General features: G+C 46.7%; 1 protein-coding gene, 1 non-coding gene and 1 pseudogene across 2 annotated transcripts in view; 2 read left to right on the top strand and 1 right to left on the bottom strand.

Annotated features, from left to right (window-relative positions):
* SRRM4 (serine/arginine repetitive matrix 4) overlaps positions 1 to 27966 on the bottom strand; it is a 144538-nt gene that overhangs the window by 35758 nt on the left and 80814 nt on the right. The window contains exon 2 of the mRNA XM_006908600.1: positions 7112 to 7258. Coding sequence (XP_006908662.1) covers positions 7112 to 7258 — 147 coding nt within the window. The remainder of the gene's footprint in view (positions 1 to 7111; positions 7259 to 27966) is intronic.
* Positions 5960 to 6078, top strand: LOC112477266. The gene has a single exon (XR_003045378.1). It is a non-coding gene; the product is annotated as a 5S ribosomal RNA (ribosomal RNA).
* LOC112477278 lies at positions 6471 to 6588 on the top strand (annotated as a pseudogene).

The following is a 27966-nucleotide window of genomic DNA, read 5'->3' as shown; positions in this document are numbered from 1 at the left end:
CAATCCTTTTGCAGTGACCCCCAACCTTTTGGCACCAGGGACCGGTGCTCCTATGAGAATCTAATGCCTGATGACCTGAAGTGGAGCTGAGGCGGTGATGCTGGCCCTGGGGAGCGGCTGCAAATACAGGTGAAGTTTCGCTCACTCCCAGGCCACACACCTCCTGCTGTGCGGCCATGTTCCTAACAGGCCACGGACCAGTACTAGTCTGCAGCTCGGGGTTGGGGACCCCAGCTTTACAGGACATCGTAAAATGTTGCCATATTTAATTTCATTCTAAGAATCTGGATCAGTATGGTTGGTAGGAAAAAAAAAAATGAAGTGCTTACAATATATGTTAAGGTCTCTGCATTGCCAGTCTAAAAGTCATATAGCTACATCTAGAACATTTTCAAGAGTCATTTTTAGCAGGTTAAAATAAATATCGTAGTCATTAAGTACCCAGCTACTTAACTACACTTACACGTGATAAAGCACAGAGCACGCTACACACTTCCAGGAAGCGAATGGGCTGCCTATGTAAATGTGGTAGGCCTCTTCCAAATTTTTCCTTCAACAAGTGCTTGACACAGAGTAAGAGCCTCATAAATATTTGGTGAGTGACCAAATGAGGGATGAATGGATGAAATAATTTGGCCACTTGTTAAATCATCTTGTTTCATATAAATACTTCCCAGTGTAACAGCTGCCAGGAATTTGAGAGAAAAATACCCAAAAGCTTTTAAGGGAGAAATATTTAAGAAAAAAAATCTTTTAAAAGTGTGTCCTATTTTTTAAATTTTTTTTTCAATTATAGTTGACATACAAAATTATATTAGTTTCAGGTGTACAACATAGAGTTAGACATTTATGTAACTTATGAAGTGATGACAACAATAAATCTAGAACCTATCTGACACCATACATAGTTATTACAATCTATTGATTATAGTCCCTATGATATACTTTACATTTCCATGACTATTCTGTAATTACCAATTTGTACTTCTTAATCCTTCTTCTTTGTCACCCATCATCCCAAGCCCTCTCCCATCTGGCAACCATCAAAATGTTCTCTGTATCTGTTTCTGCTTTATTCTGCTTTGTGTATGTATGTATGTATGTACATATGTATGTATGTATGTATGTATTTTGGTTTTCCACATACAAGTGAAATCAGATGACATTTGTCTTTCTCCCTGACTTATTCTACTTAGCTCAATACCCTCTAGGTCCATCCATGATTTTGCAGATGGTAAGATTTCATTTTTTTTATGGCTGAGTAACATTCCATTGTATATATGTACTACTTTTTCTTTAAACATTTATCTATTGATGGACACTTAGGTTAGTTCCATATTTTGCCTGTTAATGCTGCCATGAACATATGGATGCATATGTGTTTTCAAATTAGTGTTTTGTTTTTCTTTGGATAAATACTCATGAGTGGAATCCTGGGTCCTTCTTGGTCTCTTGTTATAGCCTTTCTTTTAAAGTCTATTTTGTCTATATAAGTATGGCTGCTTCGGCTTTTTTATTGTTTGTTTTCATTTTCATGAAATATCTTTTACTATCCCTTTACTTTCAGTATACATGTATCTTTTGATCTGAAGTGAATGTCTTATAGGCACCATAGTAAGGATCTTGTTTTTCATCCATTCGGCCACCCTATGTCTTTTGATTGGAGCATTTAACCCATTTACATTTAAAGTAATTGTTGATAGATATGCAGTTATTGCCATTTATTATTCATATTTTTAGATGTTTTTCTTATTAAAGAAGTCCCTTTATCATTTCTTATAATATTGGTTTGATGGTAATGAACCCCTTTAGCTCTTTCTTGTCTAGGAAGCTCCTTATCTATCCTTCAATTCTAAATGATAGCTTTGCTGTGTAAAGTAATCTTGGTTGTAGGTTCTTGCTTTTCATCACTTTGAATATTTCATGCCAATCCCTTCTGGCCTGCAAAGTTTCTTTTGAGAAATCATCTGACAGCCTTATGGGGGTTCCCTTGTAGGTAACTTACTGCTTTTCTCTTGTTACCTTTAAGATTCTCTCTTTGTCTTTAACCTTGCCATTTTAGTTATGATGTGTCTTGTGTGAGCCTCTTTGCGTTCATCTTGTTTGGGACTTTCTGTGCTTCCTGGGCTTATATTTATATTTCCTTCACCAGATTAGGGAAGTTTTCTGTCATTATTTCTTCAAATAGGTTTTCGATTTCTTGTTCTCTCTCTTCTCCTTCTGGTACCTGTATGCTGAGAATGTTGGTATGCTTGATGTTGTCATAGAGGCCCCTTAAACTACCTTCTTATTTTTGGATTACTTTTTCTTGTTGCTGTTCTGATTGGGTGTTTTCTGCTACCTTATCTTCTAAATTGCTGATTCAGTTTTCTGCTTCATCTATTCTACTATTGATTCTCTCTAATGTATTCTTCATTTCAGTTATTGTGTTCTTCATTTCTGACTGGTTCTTTTTATGTTTTCTATCTCTTTGTTAAAGTTCTCATTGAATCCATCTACTCTTCCCCTAAGTTCATTGAGCATCCTTATAACCAATGTTATGAACCCTGTATCTGATAAATTGTTTGTCTCTGTTTTGTTTAGTTTTTTTTCTGGAGCTTTGTTCTGTTTTTGTTTTTGTTTTTGTTTTTCATTTGGGACCTATTTCTTATCCTTCTCATTTTGGCTGCCTCCCTGAGTTTATTTCTATGTATTAGGTAGAGCTGCTATGTCTCCCAGTCTTGGTAAATGAACTTATGTAGTAGGTGTCCTGTGGGGCCCAGTGGTACAGTCTCTCTGGTCACCTGAGCCAGATGCTCCAGGTGTGTCCCTTGTATGGGTTGTGTGTGTGTCCTCTTGTTGTAGTTGAGCCTTGACTGCTATTGGCACATCAATGCGAGAGACTGACCCTCAGACTGACTGGTTGTGAGAACTGGCCATGACTACAGGGAAGTAGCTGTTATGCAGGGGCTGACCCTACAGAGCAGGATTCACTTTAGCAGAGCTCTGATGCCTGCTCAGTCTGCCCTTTGGGCGTGTCATTCATGGAGGTGATTGGGTAGTACTCTGGTGTGTTCTGAAGCTGGCCACTGGGCATGCTGGTTCTGGGACCTTTTGGGAGGGGCTTGTGCATGCAGGTCTACTACTGCCTGTACCCTGCCCAGGGCCACTTGGTATGAGATACAAAGTGATCTGCAGATGGTTGCCACTTGTGCTGGGCTTGGAGGTGCCTGAGAGGGGCTAAGCTACAAATCAAGACTGGCTACTGCTAGTGCCGGGCTTGGGGCTACTTAGCAAGAGGTACGGGGCACACCAAGGCCAGATGCTGCTTGTTTGAGGTTTGTAAACCTTTGAGAGATTTTAGGAAAGTCTGCAGCATGAGCCAAGACAGGCTGTTTGTAAGAAAAAGCCACTGAAAGTGCCTTGGTTGGGCCTGCAAGTTGGGTGGGGTAAGATCTCAGGAAATCATCAAGGCAGGGTGACCAGTGTAGTAAGCCAGGTTGATGGAGACTCAGATATGGCATCCAGCTGCGTCTGCATGCTGGGTAGGGGGAGGCCTCAAACAAGGAACAATGGCTTCTGCCAGCACTTCTGTTTGGGAGAAGGCTGCCCCTCTAGCCCTCACCCTGAAGCCAGACAATTCAGTTCCTCCCCTATGTCCCTAGTGCCTTTTGAGCTACTGCCCTAGTGCTGGAGCTTAGAGTGAGTGAGTATGTGTGCAGACACTTTAAGAGTAATGTCTGGGACTCCCACAGCCCCTCCATATCACTAGCCACAATCTTCAGCCACAAGATATGGGACTTCTCTTCCCAGCACTGGATCCCTGGGCTGGTAAACCTGGTGTAAGGCTCAGACACCTCACTCCTCTAGGAGGACCTCTGCAACCAAGATATCCCTCTTAATTTTTAACCACCACACACAGGTGTGAGAGCAGCCTGTTCCAAGTCACTAACCACCACACACAGGTGTGAGAGCAGCCTGTTCCACGTCACTACCCCTTCTACCAGTCTCAACATGGCTTCTTCTGTAGATACTTATAGGACTTCTGTTTAACTAGATCACATGCAATTCTCAATGACGATTGTTCTATAGTTTAGATGTAATTTTGATGTGGTCATAGGAGGAGGTGAGCACAGTGTTTACCTATTCCACTATCTTGATTGGATGCCTAGAAATGTGTCTTATAAAACAGAGAAAGATCTCATTGTTTCAGTCAATTACTCTCACTTCTTTCTGGAGTCCCCGAGGAACAAGATTTAGGAATCACTTTCCTAGATTCAGATTTAAGTGATGGGGTAAAACCAAGAAAGCCTTTGACTTTGGATAGATTTGAGGTCTGCAAGGGAGATAACCCCATCCATAAATCTCAAATGCCTTTACCCAGGTGGGTCTGCATTTCCTCTACCTCTTTCTCTCCCCAGCACCAGTTCTCCTAGGTGTGCCTCATAATGGGGCTGGAAGAGCCAAAATAGTGGTTAAGAATACCACAATTACATAAGTAGAAGTTACATATCAGCAGTTGGGTATGCAGTGGTCACATAGACAGTGGTTTAGTACACAGTGGTCAAATACACAGAGGGTAAATGTGCAGCACTTTTAAAGAATGTTGGCTCCAGAAAATGACACACCTGGGTTTAAATTCTTGCTTTATTTGTTTATGCTCAGAGACCTCTCTGAGTATCATTTTCATCTTCCGTAAGATGGGAATAAAACAGGATACCTGTGTGCAAAGTTTGTTGCAAGGAATAAAAGAGCTCACTCATGCAATGTGCCCTGTTCAGGCACAGAGCAAGTTCACAGTACATATAGTTTCTATAATTATAATTATCATGATTTTCATCATCACTATTAATATTATCATCATTATTGTGGTTTTTATCATGTCAGAGAGTGGGTCACAGATAGAAGAAAGAAGCAAGACACCCAGACACTCCACAATCAAACTGACGAGGTGGCATCATTTTTCCAGATTTTCATGCCCAGAACCTGCTCTTCTGGCTCCATGAGACTCCAGCTAATGTTTTAAGCACCTCCTGTATCCTAGGCCCACCATCAGGATCTGCACATACCTGATCTGATTTAATCCTCACCTGACCTTAAGAATTAGACCTCAATAGTCCCATTTTATAGCTGTGAAAACTGAGGCCCAGGAAGGTAAACTAACTTGCCCAAGGTCACTCAGTTGATAAGTGGCAGCATCCAGGTTTGAACACGAATCTCTGCAACACACTAACCCACCTTTGATCATCTGGGAGACAATGTTTTCAAAGTAAGGAAATCCCCTTCCTTCCCCTTCTCTCTCCATTTTCCTCAGCCTGTGATGGAAACAGCTTTTTTTCCTGTTTACTGCAGGTAATTCCCTGGATCTGACATTGAACTTCACTCTTCCAAGCTGATAGGACTTAACTATTTCTTCCTCATTGAAACCACAGCCTAACTAAGGCCCATAGCCAAGATGGCCGCATGGGTGGAGGAGCAGACTTCATCCATGAATGCCACCCTGGCTTCCCAAGCCACTTCTTCAAAATTCATGTTCTTAACTAGAGGCCCCTGTTCATCGGCCTCAGGGGTCTATGAGTTCTCTAAACTGGTATACAGATTTGGGGAGCACTAATGGAGCACATACCTTTTCCTGGGGGCAGCACACATCTGATTCTCAAATGGGTGCCTAACACGGCTTAGAACACCTACCTTAGTAACACAAGAACTTTGGGAGAGAAAACGAGAATTTGGACCAGATGGGGAGGCCTCAGGCTAATCTTGGCCCTGCCACCAACTGATCTCAGTTTTCTTGTATGTGAAATGTCTTCGACACTCTCTGATTCAACATAGGGAGGCAAAGGTGGTATGCGGAGAGTGATGCTGCCAAGGACACACGATAGGTTTTCTGTCTGTCACTGGGGGGCGGGGGAAGATGCAGGCTCAGGGCAGCGAGAGAGTAGTGACTTAGTCTGAGGAGTAGGAATAAAGCTTTCGACCAGTTTACGGCCATGCCATCCTGAACAAGCCCGATCCCGTCTGATCTTGGAAGCTAAGCAGGGTCGGGCCTGGTTAGTACTTGGATGGGAGACCACCTAGGAAGACTAGGTGCTGTAGGCATAAAAAATAAAAAATAAGGGATTGTAAGCTAACAAGGTCCTTGCAATCTGTGAGGTGGTCAACCAAGGGTTGCCTCACCTAAAAAAAAAAGCTTTTAACCAGCTGGTGAAGCCAGATTACATAATACAGTACATTTAAGTCTAGGATATAAGTAAGATCAGAGAGACTGAAGTTCAAAACACCACTCTGCCATTTACTGGCTGCCATATTTTGAGCAAATCACTTTATCTCTCTAAGCTGCAATAAAACGGTGTATCCTCAGTTGCCAGCACAGTGCCTATCACGTGATAGATGCTCACGAAATACTGGTTGAATAACTGTATTAAGGAATGAATGCAAAGATCTGGAACTTAGGAGACAGATCTGGGCTGAAGTCATGATTTTGAGAGTCAACCTACGGCCATGCCACCCTGAACAAGCCCAGTCCCATCTGATCTTGGAAGCTAAGCAGGGTCGGGCCTGGTTAGTATTTGAATGGGAGACCACCTAGAAGACCAGGTGCTGTAGGCGTAAAAAATAAAAAATAAAAAATAAGGGATTGTAAGCTGACAAGGTCCTTGCAATCTGTGAGGTCAACCAAGGGTTGCCTTGCCAAAAAAAAAAAAAAAAGAAAAAAAAATGATTTGAGAGCCAGGGGCTCACAGAGTCATTAAAATAGAGAGAAACTAACTCTATCATTTAAGGCAGGGGCAACAGACTGTGGCCCCTGGGCTAAATCTAGCCTATCTCTTGTTTTTATAAATAAAGTTTTATTGAAATACAGCTATGCCCACTTGGTTACATATTGCCTGTGGCTGTTTTGTGCTACAATGGCAGGATTGGTAGTCATGGCAGAGACCATCTGGCTGACAAACCTAAAATATTTTCTATCTGGTTATCTACAGAAAAAAAAAATGCTGACCCCTGATTTAAAGGTCTGAAAGATGAGTTTGCAAAAGAGAGATGGGGAGAGTGGCCACAGAAACAAATTTCATTTCTGCATCAACTTGAACTTCCTCATTGCTCTGAAGATAGGAGTGGGGCCAAGTCTCACCTGTGTGCTCTGGCAGGACTGAGCTCCCGGCAGGCCTTGTCTCTCTCCCAGCTGTTGGTGCCCAAGGCTTCAGTGGCTAGATGCTGGCTCAGCTTTTCTGAGGGTCCATCCTGAGTTGGAACCATGGGGCTACTCTGGGGTTCTGTCCTACAGGGGCAGAAGTAAGAAAGCAACAGTGTTAGGATATGACAGAGACTCTCAATGTTCATCAAATATTCATAGATGTCCTAACATTTTCCAACTTCTCTTGTCATTAGTTTCGGGCCATGAGATTATCTTTGGCCAATGGTCTCTGAGTGAGAATGACATCTGTCATTTCCAGTTTGATGCAATAAGATCTGCGTACCTTCTCCAACTCTCCCTCTGTCATGGGAATTTTAGAGGCCACATATTCTGAAAGGTGAAGCTACTCGATGGAAGAGGGATGCCTGAAACACATCAGACTTTGCATGATAGAAATAAACCTTAATTACGTTAAGCCACTGAGATTGAGTTTCTTCGTTATTGCAGCGTAGCCTATCCTCTCCTGACTAAATCACAAGGAGAGGCTGGAAACCAGCATCTCACTTCCTTCCCCATGACATAATCAGAGGTCAAAGCATGACAGGATTAGTTCCAACTTCCTTTTGTGATATCTATTCCATTTCTCTGCCTTATCTTTTTATGGTACAGAGATAACTGAATTCAAATACTATTTGCACCATTTAATAGCTAAAGGACCTGGGGGCAAGCCATTCAAACCCTCTGAGTCAGTTTCAATTATAAAATAGGGAATAATATCAGTCCATATATTGTTGAGTTGTTGTGAAGATAATATAAGTAAACAGGAAGCCCTAAAAAGTGTCAGTTCCTTCTCCTTTTATTCCCCGATAAACCAAACCTCCCATTTGGCGTCCTTGGTGGGTATAAGGCCGCCTACTTGAGACACAGTTCTCTCAGAGGCCTGTAGTTTCCTCCTCCATCTAAGATGAGCTCCAACAACGCAGGGGAATTACCTGAGTTCTACCTCTTTCTTCGAGTCCCAGAGAGGGAGAAGAAGTTGCTTAGTTACTCAGTCTTTGAAGATACTGTCACTCAAATCTCCAGGCTCCTAACCAAGAAGACTCAGGATTCTGAGAGACACAGGCTGATCTGGCACCAACCAGCAAGCGCCCCTCCCTGTTTGCCCTGCATGCAGATTGCAAGTCAAAATTGATCAGAAATGTCAGGATTTCTCATGCACCAACCTCCTGCAGCCAGTGCATCCAGATTAGTGTTATGACTCAAGATGAATGCATCTGATAAGCTCCCTGCTCCACAGAGTGGCCAGGAGAGCAGGCCAAACCCAGTCAATATTGAGAGAAGGGCAGCAAAACACATCTATCTCTGTCACCTGCTTATGGTGCATCTTTAGAAGCAGAGGTGGGAAATACTGCAAGCTCAGGAGGAACGAACATTCTAGTCAGGGCTTCCCAGCCCTCCTCACTGCCAACTCCACGCTTCCAGAACGCCTATACACCCTGCTCAGGGTCCGTTCTCCCTGCACCTCTCTGCCCCTCTTCTGCTATGAGGGTTCCATTTCCATGCCTTTGCTCCTGCCCGTGCATTCATGTGAAATGCTGTCCTGGCCCTTCTCAGACAACTCGAAGCTTGCAATCTCCGCCCAGCCCCCAGCAAGGCTTGCCTCTTCCCATACTCGTCCTGGCCTAGGCTAGCCTGCATTCATGAACTCCAATTCCCTCAGTGTCCACAATGTGTCCAGGCCAGTTCTAAGTGTGGGGATGCAGTGAACAAAACAGAAATGTCCCTTGTGATCATGGTGTTTACATTCTAGATGGGGAACAGGCAATAAACACATAAGCAAGTACAAATATGGCATATCAGGTGGTAATAAATTAAGGAGAGAATAAATCAGTGTAATGGGGCTAGGGAATGGGAGGGGTGACTGCTCTTTTGTATAGAGGCATAAGGGAAGGCCTTTCTGAGGAAGTAACAGGGGAGTGGAGACTTGAAAGATTAGGGACTAACCTTGCAGTTCGTGATGATTTTAAAATGTATTCACAGATTCTTTGCCATCAAAAGATGGAGGAGCCTAACTTCTCTCCTCTTGAATACTGGATGGGTTTAGTGAGTCCCTTTTAATGAATAGAACAAATTGTGGAAAATAGAACAAATTAGTAGAAGTTATAATGTGTGACTTCCAAGACTAGGTCACAGAGGCAGCTTCTGCTTCCCTCTCTTGAACTGACCCGTCCAAGGGGAGCTGACCATGTTCTGAGGACACTCAAGTAGCCATACGAAGAGGCCAATATGAATGAGAACTGAGATTCCAGCCAATCGCCAGCACCAGCCAGCCATGGGAGTGGGCCACCTTGGAAGTAGATAGAAGTCCATGGCCCAGTCAAGGCTTCAGATGAGACTACAGCCCTGGCTGACAACTGACTACAATCTCATGAGAGATGGTAATCCAGTCAGTCACCCAGCCAAATTCCTGACCCACAGGAACCAAGAGGTAATAACTGTTTATTGTTGCTTTCAGCCACAAAGATTTGGGATAATTGGTTGCCCGGTAATATATAACTTCTACATAGGTATCTGGAGGAAATACGTTGTAGACAGAAGGAACAGCAAGTTCAAAGACTCTTGGCATATCCATGGAACAGCAAACAAGGGCTGAAGTGATAAGAGGGGAGATTAGAGATCAGGTCTTTGTCGGTCAGGGGAAGACCTTGGACCCTCTATGACTGGGATGGGAAGCCTTTTGAACAGAGAGGAGTGATATGGTCTGGCTTACATTTTAGAAGGATCAGTCCAGTGGCTAAAGACACTTGACAGAAGGGAAGGGAGGACAGCGATGAGGAGACTATTGCAATAGTCCAGGCTCAGATCCGTGTGGCAGTAATGGAGGTGATGAGATGTGGCCAGATTCTGATGTATGTTGAAGGCAGAACTAGCATCATTTGCTGCGGGTTAAATGTGGAATGCAAGGGGATAAGAGAGAAAGGGGTCAAGGATGACTCCAAGGTTTTGAGCCTGAGCAACTGACAGGATGAAGTCACCGCTGATGAGCTGGAGATGGTGATGTAGGGAGCAGACTTTTGGGGGAGATCTAACCCCTTTTCTAGGATACGATAGTCCTTTTGCTACCCTTACTGCAGCTCTTAATAATATGTATTGCCATGCCGTGTCTTCTCTCATGCTAGACTATGAACTCCTTGGATGTAGGATATGTCTTACTGCCTCCTAGTCCACTGCTAGTAAACACTCAGCAACATCTGTTCAATAAATAAATAAAAGAGCATGTATGCACTGGCTGAAGAGGACATTTGTTTCAAAAAGCTAGAAAGGGCTTTCGAGATGTTTTAAGCTAATCCCTTTATGGTGCAGTTTGCAGACATAAACCAGCCAATGCCTCAGTCTACTTAGATACTTGGTCTACAATCAATGCCTTTTCTATCCTACCCCACGTTTCTCTCAGAAAAGGGATGAGTGAGCTAGACGATGTATGTGTATAGCCCAGCAGAGTGTTTAGTTGAACACACACGAGAATGGAATTTGGGGTTCTCTAGGGAATGATAAGGAACAAAGACACAAATCTGTACCAGAGGCAACCCTGCGACAGGCAAACACCGAGAGCTGCTGTGAGTGAAGAAATCTTGGCGAGTAGACTTAGCATTGGGCGGAAGGTCTCGGTGTCTTGTGCTATGGGTAGTATGGCAGATGCTGCTGCCAGGTGCTGGGGGACAAGCTCAGGGTGAGGTCAAGTCCTCATTCATCACTGCCAGTAGCAGGGTCCAGAATTGGGGATGGGGAAACCCTGGCAATGGTGTGCTGAGGACAGGTATAATGGAGTTGCTGCAGTTTATAACTGGACCCTCCCTGATGTGGTAGGCTGCCCCTTTTGCCAAAAGCGCTGGCTTAACCTTCCTGGTGTTTCGTACCCCACCTGAGATTACAAAGCAAACAAAAACAAAATTAATTCTACCAGGCAGACAGGGAGTGGTGGGGGAAGGAAGAAAGGGCTCCTCCATAATAAAATATAACACTTATGATCTTCTTTCAAGATGGTCCAACACTTTGCTTCTCAGCTTTCTGAAAACTGAAAGAGACTCAGGGAGCATGTAGTCTGGGGTTTCCCAAACCCGGCACAGTGTCAGAGGCCCTCGAGGAGCTTTTAAAAATACAGATTCCTAGGTCCCATCTTAGCCACAATAAATCAGAGTCTCAAAGGAGAGAAACATGGCATTTGCATCTTTTAAGAAACATCCCGGGTAATCCCACCTCCTATTAGATCAAGCATGAAATCCAAGTTGATTACCAGGATTAAAAGGCTCTGTCTGATCTGCCCTCTGCTTTGTTATAAACGCCACCTCCTACCCCTCTCCCTGTCCTTCCCCCTGGGCTAGCCACATGGCCTCCTTGCTATTCCTCAGCTGAAACAGAGTCTTTACTCAAGGCCTTTGCGCGTTCTGTTCTCTCCACCTGGCATGCTGTTCCTTCAACTCTGTGCAAGGCTGGCTCCTTCCTTTCATTCAAATGCCTTCTCAGAGGCCCTCCTTGACCCCCTTAGGTAATCTTACTCCTCTTTTAACCCCCTGCCCCCACAGGAGCCCACTGTGCTTTCCTTCAGAGCACGGTCTACCATTTGAAGTGACTCTTTTATATGTTTATTTGCTAAGCGTTTGTTTCCTGGACTAGAAAGAATGTAAGCTTCAGGAGAATGGGAACTAACCTCTTTTCTCACCACCAAATCCCCAGGGATATAATGCCTGACCGCGTGTGCCTTTTTTGCTCAATAAAGATTTGTTGAATGAATGAATGAATGAATGAACAAATGAGTTCTGATGATGGATCTCACGTGGGAACCACAGATCAGATTCAACCTCTCCTGACTTATAAAGAAGCGGAGGTCCAGGGAGAGAGACCAGGCTGGTCACCCAGCCCTTCAAGGGACTCAGACCTCAGCTCTGGCACCTACGGCACCTCCTCGCCCTGCCATCTGTCTTCCTTCCCTGCCTCCCGCTCTGCAGCCTTGCAAGGCTCTGAGAAAAACTCTGCGTTCCATCTTTGCTCAAGAGTACCGGCAGCTGCCTCGTTTTCTTTTCTTTTCTTTTTTTTTTTTTTTTTACCACATAGCCCTTCGATGTTGCATAAAAAAAAAGTACTTAAAAGAAGGCAAGATCTTCAGGGGACAGCTAAAACAGTGAAGTCAAGGGCTGGCATGCTCCACTTCACAGAGGCAGGGAGCGAGCCTGAGTGCCAAATTCCTCAAGGCCTCCCCGCTCCCTTCTCGCTAATCAGCGACCTGGAGCTTAGTCGCTGCTCTCCGTAGCCATGGCAACCTGTGTGTTCCCAGCCTCTGAGAGAGTCAGGGCTGAACTTTCGGCAAAACTCCCCAAGATGCCTGACTCTCAAGCCGCTTCCCTGCTTCCCGCATCAAAGCACCCCTCTCTCCACAAAATGCTCATTCCGCCCAGGGCTGGGTGCAGATCCTGGTGCCCTGAGCACTGAGCTGAGTTAAACACCACGTGGGGATTCAGAGATGAACAATGCTGGAGCGAGAAGGGCCCCCAGCCCTGGCCTGCCTCTGACAGAGTGGGGAAACTGATGCCCCAAGAGGCAAGGGGACTTGCCCAAGGCCACACGATGGGTGACTCGTATCGGAGCCTGCTGGACCTGTGGCCTTTACACTCCCGGGCCACACTTTCGGCATCACTTGATCATTGCGGCAGCCGGCATTTATCGAGTGCCTACTCCATACCACGCATCGGGCCAAGCGCTTTTCAGGCACTGTCTCATTTAAGCTTTCAAAGAAACCCAGGAGCAGGCGTGGAGAAACTGAGACCCGGAATAGTAAGTGGCAAGAACACCCCGCCCTGTCTGTTTATAAGAACCGTCTGAGGATAAAGGACGGCAGCCTAGAACACACTTTGAAAATTGTAAGAAGGTAATGAGTGGGGAGCTCAGGGGGAATCTTGGTCATTTCCCTGCGAGTCAGGGACTTCCCTTGTGTGCTTGGAGAAGAGGCTGTGTCCCAAGGCTTATCGTGGGGCTGGCCTAGCCCGTAGATGACAAGGATTTGGCTAACTTGTGCCTGGGCTCCTGGGACTTCGGTGTGGCCTGTTAATATCCTGACCTGAGGTTTTTTTTAAGGTTAGTTAAACCTGGTTGGGGATAATCTGCAGGAGCTGTGACTCTTTGAGCTTTGCCATCATGGCTGGGAAAAGCATAGGAGCGTGGGGGAGGCCTGGGGAATCCGGAGATATCATTGGGATGACATCTTTTGGATGTAGGGGCAGTAATGCTCATCTTAGGAGAAACTGAGTGAGAAAGAAGAGGAAGTTTTATGAGGCTGGCATCTCCCTCATAAAACTTCCTTTGTTTAGTCAACAGTTGTTTACTGAACACCTACTTAGGATCCGATTTCAAGGACCCAAAAGTAGCTACGACTTATCTCTGTCCTCAAGGAGTCCCCAGCCTGGAAGAGGAAGACTGATCCCTCAACTGGGAATTACAATGTGGTCCAGTCAGTTCTCCGATGGAGAGAAGCTCAGAGGGCCCTGGAACCACAGAATCCAGCCTGGGAGATATGAGCAGGTGGCCATCGAAAGCTTTCTGGAAGGTATATGGAGATTGGTCAGGAGGGTGGAGTACGGTGGGCTGCGTGCAAAGGCCCAGCACCAAGACACAGCAGTGGACGTCACGTAACCGCAGAGGAGGTAGTAAGTTGGAAGGGACAGCTGGAGTGAAGGTTGGAAGGTGATTGTCGAGACTGGCGTATTTTCACTTAGTATAATGCCCTCCAGGTCCATCCGTGTTGTCTCGAATGGCAGGATTTCCTTCTTTTATTATGTCTGAATGATATTCCACTGCATCTATATTTGTACCACAACTTCTTCTTCTTCATCATCGGGAGGAGGTAGTAAGTTGGAAGGGACAGCTGGAGTGAAGGTTGGAAGGTGATTGTCGAGACTGGCGTATTTTCACTTAGTATAATGCCCTCCAGGTCCATCCGTGTTGTCTCGAATGGCAGGATTTCCTTCTTTTATTATGTCTGAATGATATTCCACTGTATCTATATTTGTACCACAACTTCTTCTTCTTCATCGATATAGATGGACACTATTGTAAACAATGTCACAATGAACATGGGGAAGCAGAAAAAAAAAAGAAGTGGAGACTGGGAAAGAAGACAGATGCTGGATTCTTCAGGGCCACATGGACAGGTGCGTCTCATGCCTTCACGTGCACGTCAATCACGCGGGGACGTGGCTCAGCAGGTCTGGGTTAGGGCCTACGCTTCTGCATTTCTAACCAGTTCCCAGCTGATGCTGCGAGGTCATGGACAAACTTTGAGTACCCAGACTGTGGGTCTTACAAAAGATTTGCACTTGACCCTGAGGGCTGACCTGCACAGACAAACAAGCACACACTCTCGCCTTGGGCGACCGATGAGGATGGTTTAGTTCAGTTCTCAGGGCTGAGAGCGTGTGAGTGTGTGAACAGGTAAGTATGTGTATGCTGTAAACACTCTTGTATTTCAAAAATTGCCCAGTTCCCAAGTTCAGGTCAAAGGACAAAAGAACCATATGGAGAAAAATCAGCTCAGCATTTCTTGTCCAGCTCAGCCGAGGGGGTCAGGCCCCCAACCTGCATGGGTTTTGATCTCTCATCACAGAACACATCCATCCGCTACCCTCCAATCAACCCCAAATCCACCCCTGCACTTCTCCCTCCACAGGCTGGCCTATCGATCGCCTATTTGCCTACTGAGGGATCAAACTGCTGATTGGGAGATTGGATTTGATTCTTGGGGCTGCCTGAAATGCAGGCTACCCCAACTTGGGAAATGGCTGAATTCCAAAATGCTGCGGTTTTCCACTTGAACAGGTTGTAAAAGGTGATTAGGTGATGCTGAGAAAGTGCCCAGGTCCTGAAGTCCCACTGACCTGTGTCCGAGCCCTGATTTTGCCAAGCTATGTCACCCCAGGCAAGAATAACAGCTCTTGCTCCAGCCTGGGGCATCTTAAGAACCTTTGTATCAGCTGGAACTGCAGACAGGGTTTAGATTTCTCCAGGGAGGGCAAGTTGCTGGCTATATTTTCTTGACATGGGAGAAACCGTGCTGGGTAAGTCCCTTTGGGGCATCATTACAGCCGCGCCTGGAGGAGGCACCAAGCAAGCAAGGTTTGTTGGGAATAGGGCAGAAGCCCTCTCAGCCTGATAGGAAGCCTTCAGCCCAGGGTAGGAGAAGCCTTGGTTCAAGAGCTGAGAGGGTAAAGACTGGTCCCCAAAAGTGCTGCCGGGGCCTGTTCACTTATTCTTCACTCAGTCACTGATGCGACAAATATTTATTGAGCACCTGCTACGTGGAGGCCTCGTTTCAGGCACTGGAGATACAACAGGGAACAAAACAGAAAAGAATCCCTGCCTGGTGGAGCTTGCATTCTACCGGGATGGGGAGAAGGAGGGGGAGAGCAAACCCACATCATTAAGTGGTAAATGTCTAAATTATTGGAAGCCGTGAGTGCTATCGAGGAAAAAAATGGGGTAGGGTAAGGGAGACTGCGAATACTTTGGGGAGGGGGCTGTGATTTTAAGCAGGGTGATCAGAGAAGGCCTCACTGAGAAGGTAACATCTGAGTAAGACTTGAAGGTGATGAGTGTGTCTCGTGCATGCCTGGGAGACGAGCATAATATGCATAGGGCACAGCCAATGCAAAGGCCCTGGGGTAGGAACATACTGGATGCACTGAGACTAGAACTAAGGGAGAACGGGGGAGAAGAGCAGGGGATGATGTCAGAGAGGGAACGAGAGACCAGATCATGAATGGTCTGGGGGGCTATTGCAAGAACTTAGTATCAGATTTCAAGGACCCAAAAGTAGCTACGGCTTGTCTCTGCCCTCAAGGAGACCCCAGCCTGGAAGGGGAAGACTGATCCCTCAGCTGGGAATTACAGCGTGGTCCAGTAAGTTCTCTGATGGGGAGAAGCACAGAGGGCTTTCTCTGAATGAGATGGTAAAGCCATTGCAGGGGTCTGAGCAGAGGAGAGAGATTATCCGACAAGTTTTAAAGGGCCTCTCTGGCAGCTTGATGAGGGTAGACGGCAAGGGAGCTGGGATAAATGCAGGAAGACCAGTGAGGGGATTATTGCAACAGCCCACATGAGAGAAGATGCTGGCTGCGATCAGTGTTATCACTGCTGTGGGGGTCAAAAGTGGTCAGATTCTGGACATACACTGAAGTTGGAATCCACGGAGTCTGCTCATGGATTGGATACGGAGTGTGAAAGGGTAACTCCAAGGTTTTTGGTCTGAGCAACTGAGAGGATGAAGCTGCCAATGAGTGAGCCTGGGACAGCTGCAGGTGGAGAAGGGCGTTTCGGAAGGGTTCTCTGGAGCTCAGTTTTTGACATGTCGCTTTTGAGATTCCAATTAGACATCCATGTGAAGTCAAGTAGGCAGTTGGATCCATGAGACTGGAATTAGGAGAAGAGATCAGCACTGGGGAAATGCATGTGAGAGATGTTAGCATTCAGATGGTATTTAAAGCCAGGACGTTGGATCTTTCGGGGAGTAAGATGAAGCTCCTGGCTAGAGTGAGGGGCAAAGAGAGGTAGGTAAGCTCTGATGGCATTGTACCAGTGGGATTTTGGGATAACAAGATGGCTCAATAGAAGTGTCCCGGGCATGTGGACTAGGCTTTAAAATATACTCATCAAGTGTCTGACTCCTCCCATTCATTTACTTACATGCAATAATTCGTTTACTATTTGTGTGTTAATTCCACCATCTATTCATCGTTTACATGCTTGTCCACTATTCATTCATTCACTCATCTGCCAGGTTATCTAGGGCAAGTCTCTTCCCCTCTCTGGTGAAATCACCAGTTGTAAGCACCTCTCGGGGCTGCTGTGAGGATGAAGCGACGTGATGCATGTCCAGTGTTTAGACGATTTCTAGCACACGGTGGCATTTTAAATATCTACTTTCCAGGAACAGGTCACATTGTTCTGCAGCCTCACTTGCAAAGCTTGCCACTGGGGACTCACACACTGCTGATTCTGATCCCCTTTCCTTGAACAGCCCAAGGCAAAGGATTCTGGGAAGGGGAAGGGCAGGGAGGTTGTAGTGCCCTTGAATGTCCCAGGCGCTCCTTCCTGCACTGGGGCCATGGCTGCCAAGCTCAGTGGCTACTTCTGAACCTAACAATGGTCTTTTCCCATTCTATGTTGTGTCCCAGCTTCTTTCTCGCTCTCAATAGCCCAGGGATAAATTTGTCTCTCCGCGTTTCCCCAGAGTTACCACCATATCCTTTTATCTGCTAGAACTATAGACAATGGATGCGTGGGGCGGGGGGGGGGGGGCGCGTCTGTGAGTGTGGAGCAGGTGGGGCTTCATGTGCTTTTGTACACACACACACACACACACACACACACACACACACACCTCCTTCCTGAGGCTGAGGTTTGGAAAAAAACTCCTAATAAGTAGAGAGTAAGCTGCCACTAAAAATCTGCAGAGAGGACAGAACAGACAAACCACAAATGTCGATGGCAGGCGGTGAGCAGGTGGCAAACTCCTGAGGTCTGGGCTCGTTAGTTTTAAAATAACACAGCAGAGGAATGAGATAAAGGGCTTCTGTGGGGGAAACTGTCAGACACCTTGCCTCACACCTTTGGAACCTCCGGAGGGGCTCGTTGCTCCGGCTGGAGCAGCGGCTGTGTTGTCAGAGCTGGGTGAGCCCTCGGAGGACCTTGAACCCAAACCTGGAGAAGCTAAGGTCCAGATGGGTCAAGTGCTACACTCAAGGGAACTCAGCAAGTTAGGGGCTAAGCAGGGACCCCCACGAAGTTCTCCTACAGAGGCAGTGGATGCTGTTGGTCAGATCCTAGGTTGGTACGACTTGGCTGCAAATGCCTCACAGGTGCCCTCTTCCGGGTCGGGGGGAGGGCAGACAGCCCATAGCCAATGAGTAACTGACATAGGCTTACGAAAGACCTGTCCGCTTACCTCAAGGCAGGATGGGTCCGGTGCAATTAAAATTCCAGAGCTCCCTGCGGAGTCAGGCTGAAGCTACACTCCAGTTGAAACAACACCTGCCCTTAGCTTTCTGCCCCGGCCCTAGCCTGCTTCCTCGCTCCTTTTCTCCCGAGAGCATGCCCCCGGTAGGTCATGTGCACCCAAATCCCTGTCTCAGGCATTATTTCTTATGAACTCCATCAAAGACATAGATCCAGATCCAAGTTTTTCTCCTATCAAACTACTAAATGCAAAACAATGGCTCAGTACTGTATTGTCCGGAGTCAGACAGACACGAATCTCTGCTTTGCTACTTCTGGACTGTGTTGACCCCCAGGAAGTTATTTAATGTCATTAAGCCTTAGTTTTTTTCCCCTCTGAGGATGGGAAATGTTAATGGGGATGTTAATATTACCTGCCTCATAAGGTGGCTGTAAAAAAGGCTTAGCACATTTCCTGGACACACACAAATTGTTCAATACATGTTATTTGATGATGATGATGATGATGATGATGATGATTGATGGTGATAATGATGGCAGCAGCAGAATAAATGGGGAGATTGGTCCATTGCAGCTCCACCAATCAGCAGAAAGCTCTCAGAAGACTCCACCTCTAAGCTCCAGCACCAATCACGAGCAAGGGGTCGAATCACACCCTTTCCTTTCACCCTCTTTTAGGCTGGTCCCAGAGGCCCCGTCTTTTGCCATTATCATTCTTCTCTGACAAAAGATTCCCTGTGGGAGAGAGGGATCTCTGCAGAGAGCAGACGTCTGGCTTGACATGGAAGTGGCCATTTCTCAACGCCAGCCCAGGCATCCAGCTGTCCCACCTGTCGGAAAGGGCTCCTCCACAGTAATTCTAATTAAGGAGTAGATGGGAAAGGTCTGTCCCTCCACTGGGACTTTCATCTGCCTTTTAAAAGTCAAACCCATTACCACGGGATTGCTGATTTATCAGAGCTTTACGTTTATTAGGCAGGCAGCTTCGTGATTATCTCCCACCAACTCCGATGGGTTCCCCTTGGCTCCAAGAGGACTTGGGGAGGTGGCTGGGGCAGGAGCTGACTAGGAGATCTCAGGACAGCCCCTCCCGACCGCATGGGCAGAGAGGTCCGTGGTTTCTCTGTTGACAATGGGCAGTGACCGAACACCCAGGAGCCACCAAGAGCTTTGGAATCAGGCAGGCTGCAGCTCGAAAGCTGGTTTTGCTGTTTTCAAGCTGTGATCGTGGCATGACAAGTCACTTTGAATCTCTTCTGCAAAATGGGGTTAATGCGAGTGTCCCGCTCTTAGAGATGATGTGTGTAAAGTGCCTAACGCCATTCCTGGTGCAGAGGAAGCATTTAGTCAATGTTAGCTGTCACTGTCCTTGTAATTATTCATTGTAAATAGGCTTTGCTCAAGCGGATCCCTCGTCTGCAGTGCCCTCTCTTCCCTTCTCTGCCAGGAGGAGCCTCGCTCATCCTTCAAGGCTCAGCTCAACTGCCACGTCTCCCTTTTCTGACCCCCACTGCCCATCTCCTCAGAGGAACAAATTCTTCACTCCACCGCGCTCCAGCAGCTCTTTCTAAATCCCTCCAACACCTTGTAGTGTGACCCTGCGCAAAGCCCCTCATCAATTTAAGCCTCAGTTTTCTCATTTTTAAAATGGGGATAATACCTTATGCATTGAGGTGGCTGTGGGAAATATACGCTTATGAAGCGAAGCAGAATGTCTCATTATGGTAATTATAATTGCAATTATTATTGAAAGAGGCTTGGAAGCTCCCATGCGACAAAGAATTTCTGCTTGGTGAGGAACCTTATGAATTATCCTTCCCCAATTATTTTGAGGAGCGCATGGCTTCTAATCTGACTGGAATAGTTTGGGGTCCTGAAGGCAGGGGACTGGCCCCAATGACCTCTGAAGAGCCTGTCCAATTCCGAGATTTTTGTGAATCAGATTAATCTCTGGATCTAAGTCGCCCCTATTTTTTTTACCTCCTTTTGAATATATCGGGGGTGGCCCGTGGCCATTTCCAAACGCAGCTTCTGAGTTCACAGGGTGAAGCATGGTCACATCGCTTTCCCTGACCCATTTTGTTCAAGGGGCCACACATTTATTGAACACCTACTCTGTGCTGAACACCTCATCAAACATTTAAAATCCATTATTTCGTCGAAGTCCCATAATAAGCCCTTGAGGGAGGTATCGTAAGGGTGGTTTTGAGATGACATAGCAGAGGCTCAGAGAGGTGTAGTGACTCGCCTAAGGACACACAGTGAGAAGCGAGGGAGCCCAGAGTTCTCAAGGAGCTGTGGCTGGCTGGCCCTGGCCTCCAGACTGAGGATAGCCGCACAACCTAGATTGTGTCTCCCCAGCTTGTGGTGTAACTACGTCCCTTTCTACTGCTGACCAGGTCTCCACCTCCTCCGCACTGACTGGTGTTCCATCTTCTCCCTATTCCCTCGCCTGTGCCCGGCTCCCCGACTGCTGTCTGCACAGTCTATTGACTGAGACAATCAATCAGCCAGCTTGCTCCGACACCTAAAAAAAACACCCCGTCCACCAATTTTCCCTCCAGCAGCCTTTCCGCAGACCATGAAACCTCACTAATTTGGAATTTGCAATGATTTCTGACACAGAACCTTCATTTCTCATTCTGGTTAAAAAAAAAAAAAAAAAGTCTGAATGAAATGTCATCATGTGGACCCCTGGGGGTTTCTGAGCAAGCTCCTGGCAGCCGAAACACCCTGTTTCCATGCCTCTCCTCTTTGTTCCTGCTCCCAGTTCCTTCCACCTGCCTCCATTTTTATGTTAGATCATAACCGACAGCACCGTTATAAATGTTACTACCATGACTAATAATAACAGTGGCTATTCATGGAGCACCAGGTATGTGCCGGACACTGTTCTGAGTGTTTTGCATTTGTTTGTTCTCATCATCTTCGCCACAATTATTCGAGGCTGGTGCAATTATCAACCCCCTTTTACCAAGGACGAAACCAAAGGAAGCGGAGCGCCTGCTAATAGGAATGGAATCTAAGCGCGGGGCCGTCTGCCTCCAGAATCCGTGCCTTACAACACCATCATGCCTTTTGGGCTGGGTACCATGGGGGCCGCGTGTGGACCCTCTGAACCCCAATAGTTCCTCCTACTCTGGGCCTCTGAAAGCATCATGCAATGGCACAAGAAAGCTTTGTGTCCTTCTACAGCTGTGTGGTTGGTGTTGAGAGCCAGGATTGGAAGGCGTGGGAGAGCTGCTTTGCAAATTTTGTCACCGTGGACGCCACTGAGTGAGAGGCACAGGGCCTTCAAAAGAAACTGGTGGCAAGGAATTTGAGAAGGTTCTTTCCTAGGTTCAAGGTCCTGTTTTTGAGAGTATTGGTTGACTATAGGGACCAACCGCCTAATTAGAGCTCTGCTTTCTTCCTACAGACGTTTTGCTATACGCTGGTGGTAGAGCTGAGAAACACAATTGGAAAAGTCAGGCGCTGTCCCCTTCACCACCTGCCTGTGCAAAGGCCCTGTGACATACTTTTGCATAAGCCCGGCGGTGGACTCGCCTTTGTAGATTTGCAGTAGAGCATCCTTCTTTTTGTGGAGGGAAATACTGGCCACTCGGGTTGCTTTGGAATATAGTCTGAGTGGAAAAGAAAGGCCATACCATTAAAAAAAAAAAAATGCATCGATATGGCTTGATTCCATTTACCAGTTTGGCTGGTTGGGTGTAGACAGAGCCTTTGTTCTCCATGTAAATCTCCTTGGTGGTGGGACCTGAGGCCTAGACAAGTGTGGGGGGCCTGGCGGGGTTACAGTAAAGGTCGTTAGGCTAGTCCAACACTCCTTGACCATAATGAAACTGCTTTTTCGGGTACTACATATTATGGTCACACTTTTACTTGTCTCCAGCTGAGACCATCAACACGAATACATAAGATTTGTCCAGATGTGCGTGTCTAAGGCGGGGTGGAGGCTGGATCCAGATGCTCTCAATATCAAGATGTGTCATGTGGCAGGGCCAGTTATGTCTAGGGTGACTATAAAAGTCATCGTCTCAACTGGGACACTTTGGGGATCAAAAGGGGCACTAATAATAAGTACCCAGGGTACACGGTCATCCTAATTGTCTCTTGTTTCTGGCCTGGAAACTCCGGTGCCCAACTGTTTCCTCTGTCTCTCCTCATGGAACTACCACAAGCACCTGAAACTTAACCTGTTTAAACCTCAACACATCACTGCCCCACCACCTGTCCTGCAGCTCCGCCGTCTGCCTCCTTATCCGTGTGGCAAGCGAGCCGTTACCCGGGACCCGCCCTTCCTCTGACTGTCACACCCAGCCCATCAGCAGATCTTGACCATTCTTACTTCAAAGCATCTCAGCGTCATCTCTCCATTTCTACTGTCCCCTCTCTGGTCCAAGCCACCATCCTCTCTCACCAAGATAACTGTGACAGCCTCTTATTTCACTCTGGCTCTGCCCAGCTCGCTCTCCGTGCAGCAGGCCAGGTTATTTTCCAACACACAGATTCGATCCTATCACTCCCTTCTGCAGAGCCCTGGGAAGCAAGCCCGGACTTCTCGACCTGGTTCTCATGGCCTTCGAGGTCCATGGCCCCAGCTGACCTGTCCAGATGTGTCACTCTCTGTGACACCAAAACACCTGAAGTCCTCACAGGTCCCTGAACGGCCCCTGCAAGTTGGCTCATGGTGTTTTCTCTGAGAGATGCAGCACAGCATGGAACTTTGGGGCACGGCCTGGAGCCCGACTGCCGGATTCAAACTCTGGTGCTCCCACTCTGTGATGCTCGCTGTTCAATCGACTTCACCTCTCTGGGTCTCAGCTATTCATCTGTCAGATGTGGATAATAATAGTGCCTACCTCATGGGGTCATTTTAGGGATTAATGGTGGCTGTATGTAAAGCCTGGCACATAGTAAGTGTTCTGTGTTTACGAATAAAGAAGTGACGACTCTCACCTTGCCTCCTACTTTCTTTCTCTTCTTCCCCAGACATTTCTTGAGCTTCTGCTCTGCGAAGCATTCTTGGGACGTAAAGACTGGGTAAGATACTAAGTACCCCCAGTCAAACCCTTATTCCGATAAAGCTCTGAGGGGAGACTGACCTGCTCCCGGCCTTGCAGCCAGTGAGTGGCAGGGTAATGATCAGGACCCGGGTCCCCTGACATCTTATGCTACTTCGATAGGGCTCTTCCTGGAAACCCCATTCTGCCAGAGCCACTTCCTCTGGCTGGAGGGCCGGAGTGGGGTGGGTACAAGGATGGGGAGGTCAGGCTGGGCTGCCGGGTGCAGGGCCGGCAGCCAGCAAAGTCATCCCATCACAGCCCCAGGCTGAATCACCAGCCAGGCTGGTTTGGCTTGGCATTTCAAAAGCATCCTTATGCACTGGAACAGTCTCAGGAAGAAAATACGATTTTTCCTTTTGTTGCAATTTAAAAGAAGGGGGGAAAAAAAAAATCACAAACACATTCTACCTCTCACCAGAGAGCCGCACATTTGAGATCAATCAAATGCTTCCAGCCAAAGCCCGTTTGGGTCCACATTTTCGCAAATTACATCAGCCAAAAGGAAGAAGGGAGAGATGGAGAAAGGGGTGAAGGAGGCTGGCAGGAGGGCGTTATGGAGGGTGGTGGTGGAATTATCCACAGTGGAGGGGGAGGGGCCTCCACTGTCTGTCTTCACATCTAACAAGGGGAGGAGGTGTGGGGACAGACTGGACAGGGTGTGGGGTCCTTCTCTTGATGGAGGGTCTTGGCTCATGTTCAGAAGAGCTCCAGCCCACTTTTAACAATGCCTGTGGAATAACGAGGCTGACCCTGAGACCAATAAGCCACCACCAACTCGTGGGAACCAGGTCCCCTGGAAAAGGACTCAGCGGTTGTCAACCACAGCATGACATGCGGATCTGTCATGATCAATTGTAAGCTCTATCGTGGGTTTGTTCTTAATGATTATTAAAGATGAAAACTTGAGACCAGTTTCCAATTAAAATACATGTATAAAATGTGAATCTTCATCATCTCAATTAATGGCAGCTCGAAATGATAACCTTGGAGCTGTCCTTGACTGCCCTCTCTCAAACCTGTAGATACGTCTGACCTGTCTATCAGCAAATCTGGATGCTACCTTCAAAATATACCTAGAATCCAATCACTTCTCCCCTCCTAGGTGGCCACCCGCCTGGTCCAAGCCCCCACCATCGCTCACCTGCATTATCGCCAGTCTCTAACAGGTCTCCCCGCTTCCACCCTTGTCCTCCCGCAGTCCATTCCCCAGCAGGCAGCAGGAGGCATCCTGTAAAAACTTAAGCCAGATCATGGCACTCCTCTCTTCAAAGCCCTGCCGATGGCTTTCCTAAAGGCAAACGAATTACAAGGTCCACGCAGATGGGCCTGTTCCTCTCTTGACTCCTGTCCACTGGCCTTCCTGTTCTTTCTCTGATACGCCAATTATGATCCTACCTCAGGACCTTTGCATATGCTGTTTGCACTGCCTGAAACATTCCTCCTCCAGTCACCCACATGACTTCCTCCCTCATCTTCTTCAAGGTTTTGCTCAATGTCATATTCTCAGCGACACTTTTTCCCTGACAACCCTGTGTAAACCCTATTGAAAGTCACAGCATGTATCTCTCCCAGCTTCTTCTCTGTAGTATTTATCACCTTATACTATAATATAACCATTTACTACATGTTTATTTTGTTCGTTGTACAAGTTTCCTGCTCCTCACTAGAATCTAAATTTCATAAGGGCAGGAATTGTTTTTTTTTTTTTTTGATCTCTTGTTCACAGCTGTTTCTCCGGACTCTTAAATTGTGCCTGGTACACAGAAAGGGCCCAATTAATATTCATTAAATGAATAAGTGAGTGGATTCAAGATTTCTTCTACAATAGCATCCTTTACCCTGAGGGGCGCGCGCGCGCGTGTGTGTGTGTGTGTGTGTTTATGAGTGGGAAAGAAAAGTGTGGAATTAAGTTCATGTGCTGAGAATGTTAAGATTATGTGATCTCGGATCTATGTGTTGGGGGGGTGTGTTGTGCACACCATCTGTTATATGTCTGGACTGTTTGGGGAAAAAAGTTGAGAACAATAGGATTAATGAGCAAATTTAGCATATTTTGTGTAGCTCTTAATTGCTGTGTGGCTTGGAAGAAGTTGCTTGCCCTCTCTGAGAGACAGCTGAAAAACAATGGGATCATCACTGCACCAAGAGCACTTTGGGTCAAGTCTTAATTCTGCCACCACTAGCTCAGTGACCTTGACTAAGGAGCTTAACTTCAGAAATCTGTTTCCTCTTGTCCTACATGGGAATAAAGATGCCACTGGGTAAAAGGGACGGGACACATGAGCGTGAGCTTCGGAAGTGAGATCAAGACTTGAATCTTGGCTCAGCCACTCGGTAGCTGTGAGCTTCCTTTTTTTTTTTTTTTTTTACCTAAAACAGGAATAACTTAATCCCATAGAAATGTTACTGGGTAGACAATGACATGGTAATAATAATACATAAGTAAAATTTTTAGTACTTATATTCCAGTCATTGTTCTAAGTTTAAATGTATATACCTCATTTAACCCTCATCAGAATGCTATGAGGACATTATAATTCCTTCTTGTTTAAAGATGAGGAAACTGAGGCACAGAGTAGTTAAACAATTCACCCAAGGTCTAAAACCAGCCCTTCTTCTGCCTGCCTCTCTAGCCCGAAACAGAACCACCTGGCTCCTTAACATCTTGACACCTCTCACACCAGTGAATAGGGGATGGGGCTTAGGACCAAGTGACACCCCACATTTTCTAGGCATGGCCCTGCATCTTTAAGCTCCGGAGTTCTCCTGAGCATCCAAACGGAGGGGGGGCACCAGGTAGCTGAATTTGGGTTGATTAAATCAAGGAGAAAAATCAATTAAATTTAAATAAAGAAAAAAGATTGGAAATCAGGCACAATGCCTTCTTAATTACACCACCTAATCACTGGCTGAAAAAAAAATAATAACTCCAGCACATTTCATTTCATATACGGCCTTGTGTATCCGAAATGAGAGGCTCCTAATGAAATGCCCATTACCCTACTTGACTAGTAATTGACTAGGCAATCCTGACAGTATCACAGGTAGAAATGATCAGACATAATAGCCAGAGCTTTTTAAGGATGTGACAACACAGGATGCTTTGGGGGTTTGTTGAGGGGTAGCTGACCCCAGGGTCCCCTTTCCTTGCAGTATAACACAATTCTCCTGACAAAGAATGTGACCACTGGGCAGGGCTGAGTGTGCAATGCAGCAGGCGAGCCCGATTACATGGCTTTTCTCTGTACAGTTCCGAGTTGTTGCAAACATACGGGGCCGGGGAAGATCGCCGGCAATCAGCAACCAAATGCCTCAAAGAAATTACTCCGACAAGGATCCCGGCCATTCGGATGCTGGATTATAGCCTTCTAATTGGTCTCCCTGTCTCTCGTCTCTCCCTTTCGAATCTTTCTCCTCCACTGCAGCTGGGGGCCTCTTTACAAAGCGGATCTCAAGGAGTCACTTCCTTGATTAAATCTTTTCATTGGATTCTTGTTGAGATTAGAGCAGTTCAGACTCCTGATGGCTCAGGAGGCCGGACATGACCTGGTCCCAGCTCATTTCTCCAGTCCTTGCTTCCTCCTCCTGCATCCTTTGTTCCCAGCATACCGACCCAATGGAGTTCCCCCAAACCTCCATGTGCATACGATTTCACGCCTCCACGTATGCATTCCCTCTGTTGGCAACACCCTTCCCGCCCTTCCCCACCTGACTAACGCCTCCTGACATCACATCCTCCTGAACTGCTGTCTCACCTGGCTGGGTTTGAAGCCATTCTTCTATGCTTTCAGAGTGGCTGTGCTTTTTCCTATCATGGCAAGCATGACCTGAAATAATAATTGTCTGGGAGCTCAGTGAGGGCAGGGTCTTAGTTCTGTTTATTTGTTTGGTCCCCAGGACCTAGCGCAGTGTCCAGCCGTGCTTAAAGGCTTTGTCGAATGAGTGCGTAGACCCGCCAGCAATTGTTGTGATGATCTGGCTGATATGCAACCTCCTTCTTGTAAGGTGAAGCATCAAAAACACCATCTCTCATCTGGGATGCTTTCTTGAATATGAGTGAGGGTGATAAGGCTCAGTTTGTTTGTTCCTCTGGCCCATTTAGGATACGGGCGGCAGTGACCAGAACTTTTGGAGACATCTCTGATTCTATTATTCAGTAATCCAGTTAACCAGCCCCCATTTACTGTGCATCCCTCAACTGCTCAGCATTGAGCTGAGCACCTGAACTTCAGATTTCTAAGGTGAGCTCTCTCCCTACAATATCTCACAGCTCAATGCACAACAGGAGTGCAAATGCATGCTGGCGACACCAGCACAGAAAGGACGAATAGATTCCCTCTATAGCTCCTTTTACAGAGGAAGGACTGAGACACCGAGAATTGCTATGGCTTTCCCGAAGTCACAAACAGGATACCCGGCAGGCATATGAATACTGTACAGGCCATTTGCCTCCCCTCAAGATTCCCATGTCATTTCGAGGTGGGGGAGAATCTTCAGAGCCACCAAATAAGCCGGATCTGGTGAGCTGTTCCTCAGACAGTAAGCCAGAGTGCGTGCGGGAGCAGGTGAGGTTTAGAGTAACATTAGGAATACATGTGAGAAGCTTGATGGCAAGAAACGAGGGCAGAGCGACTAAGAGCCTTGTATGTAGTGTCGGCTACAGGTCCACCTTAGGGTGTTGGAGAGGGGACATTCTCTTTAAATCGCTCTTATTGTCCGTAGTTTGTGGAAGGCAAGTGTTGAATTCATTCATTCATTCGCTCACTCACTCATTCATTCATCCAC

The sequence above is a fragment of the Pteropus alecto genome, unplaced genomic scaffold (assembly GCF_000325575.1).
Source record: "Pteropus alecto unplaced genomic scaffold, ASM32557v1 scaffold113, whole genome shotgun sequence".
Taxonomy (NCBI): domain Eukaryota; kingdom Metazoa; phylum Chordata; class Mammalia; order Chiroptera; family Pteropodidae; genus Pteropus; species Pteropus alecto.
The sequence above is the reverse complement of the archived record's forward strand: the minus strand, read 5'-3'. Positions and strand labels throughout refer to the sequence as shown.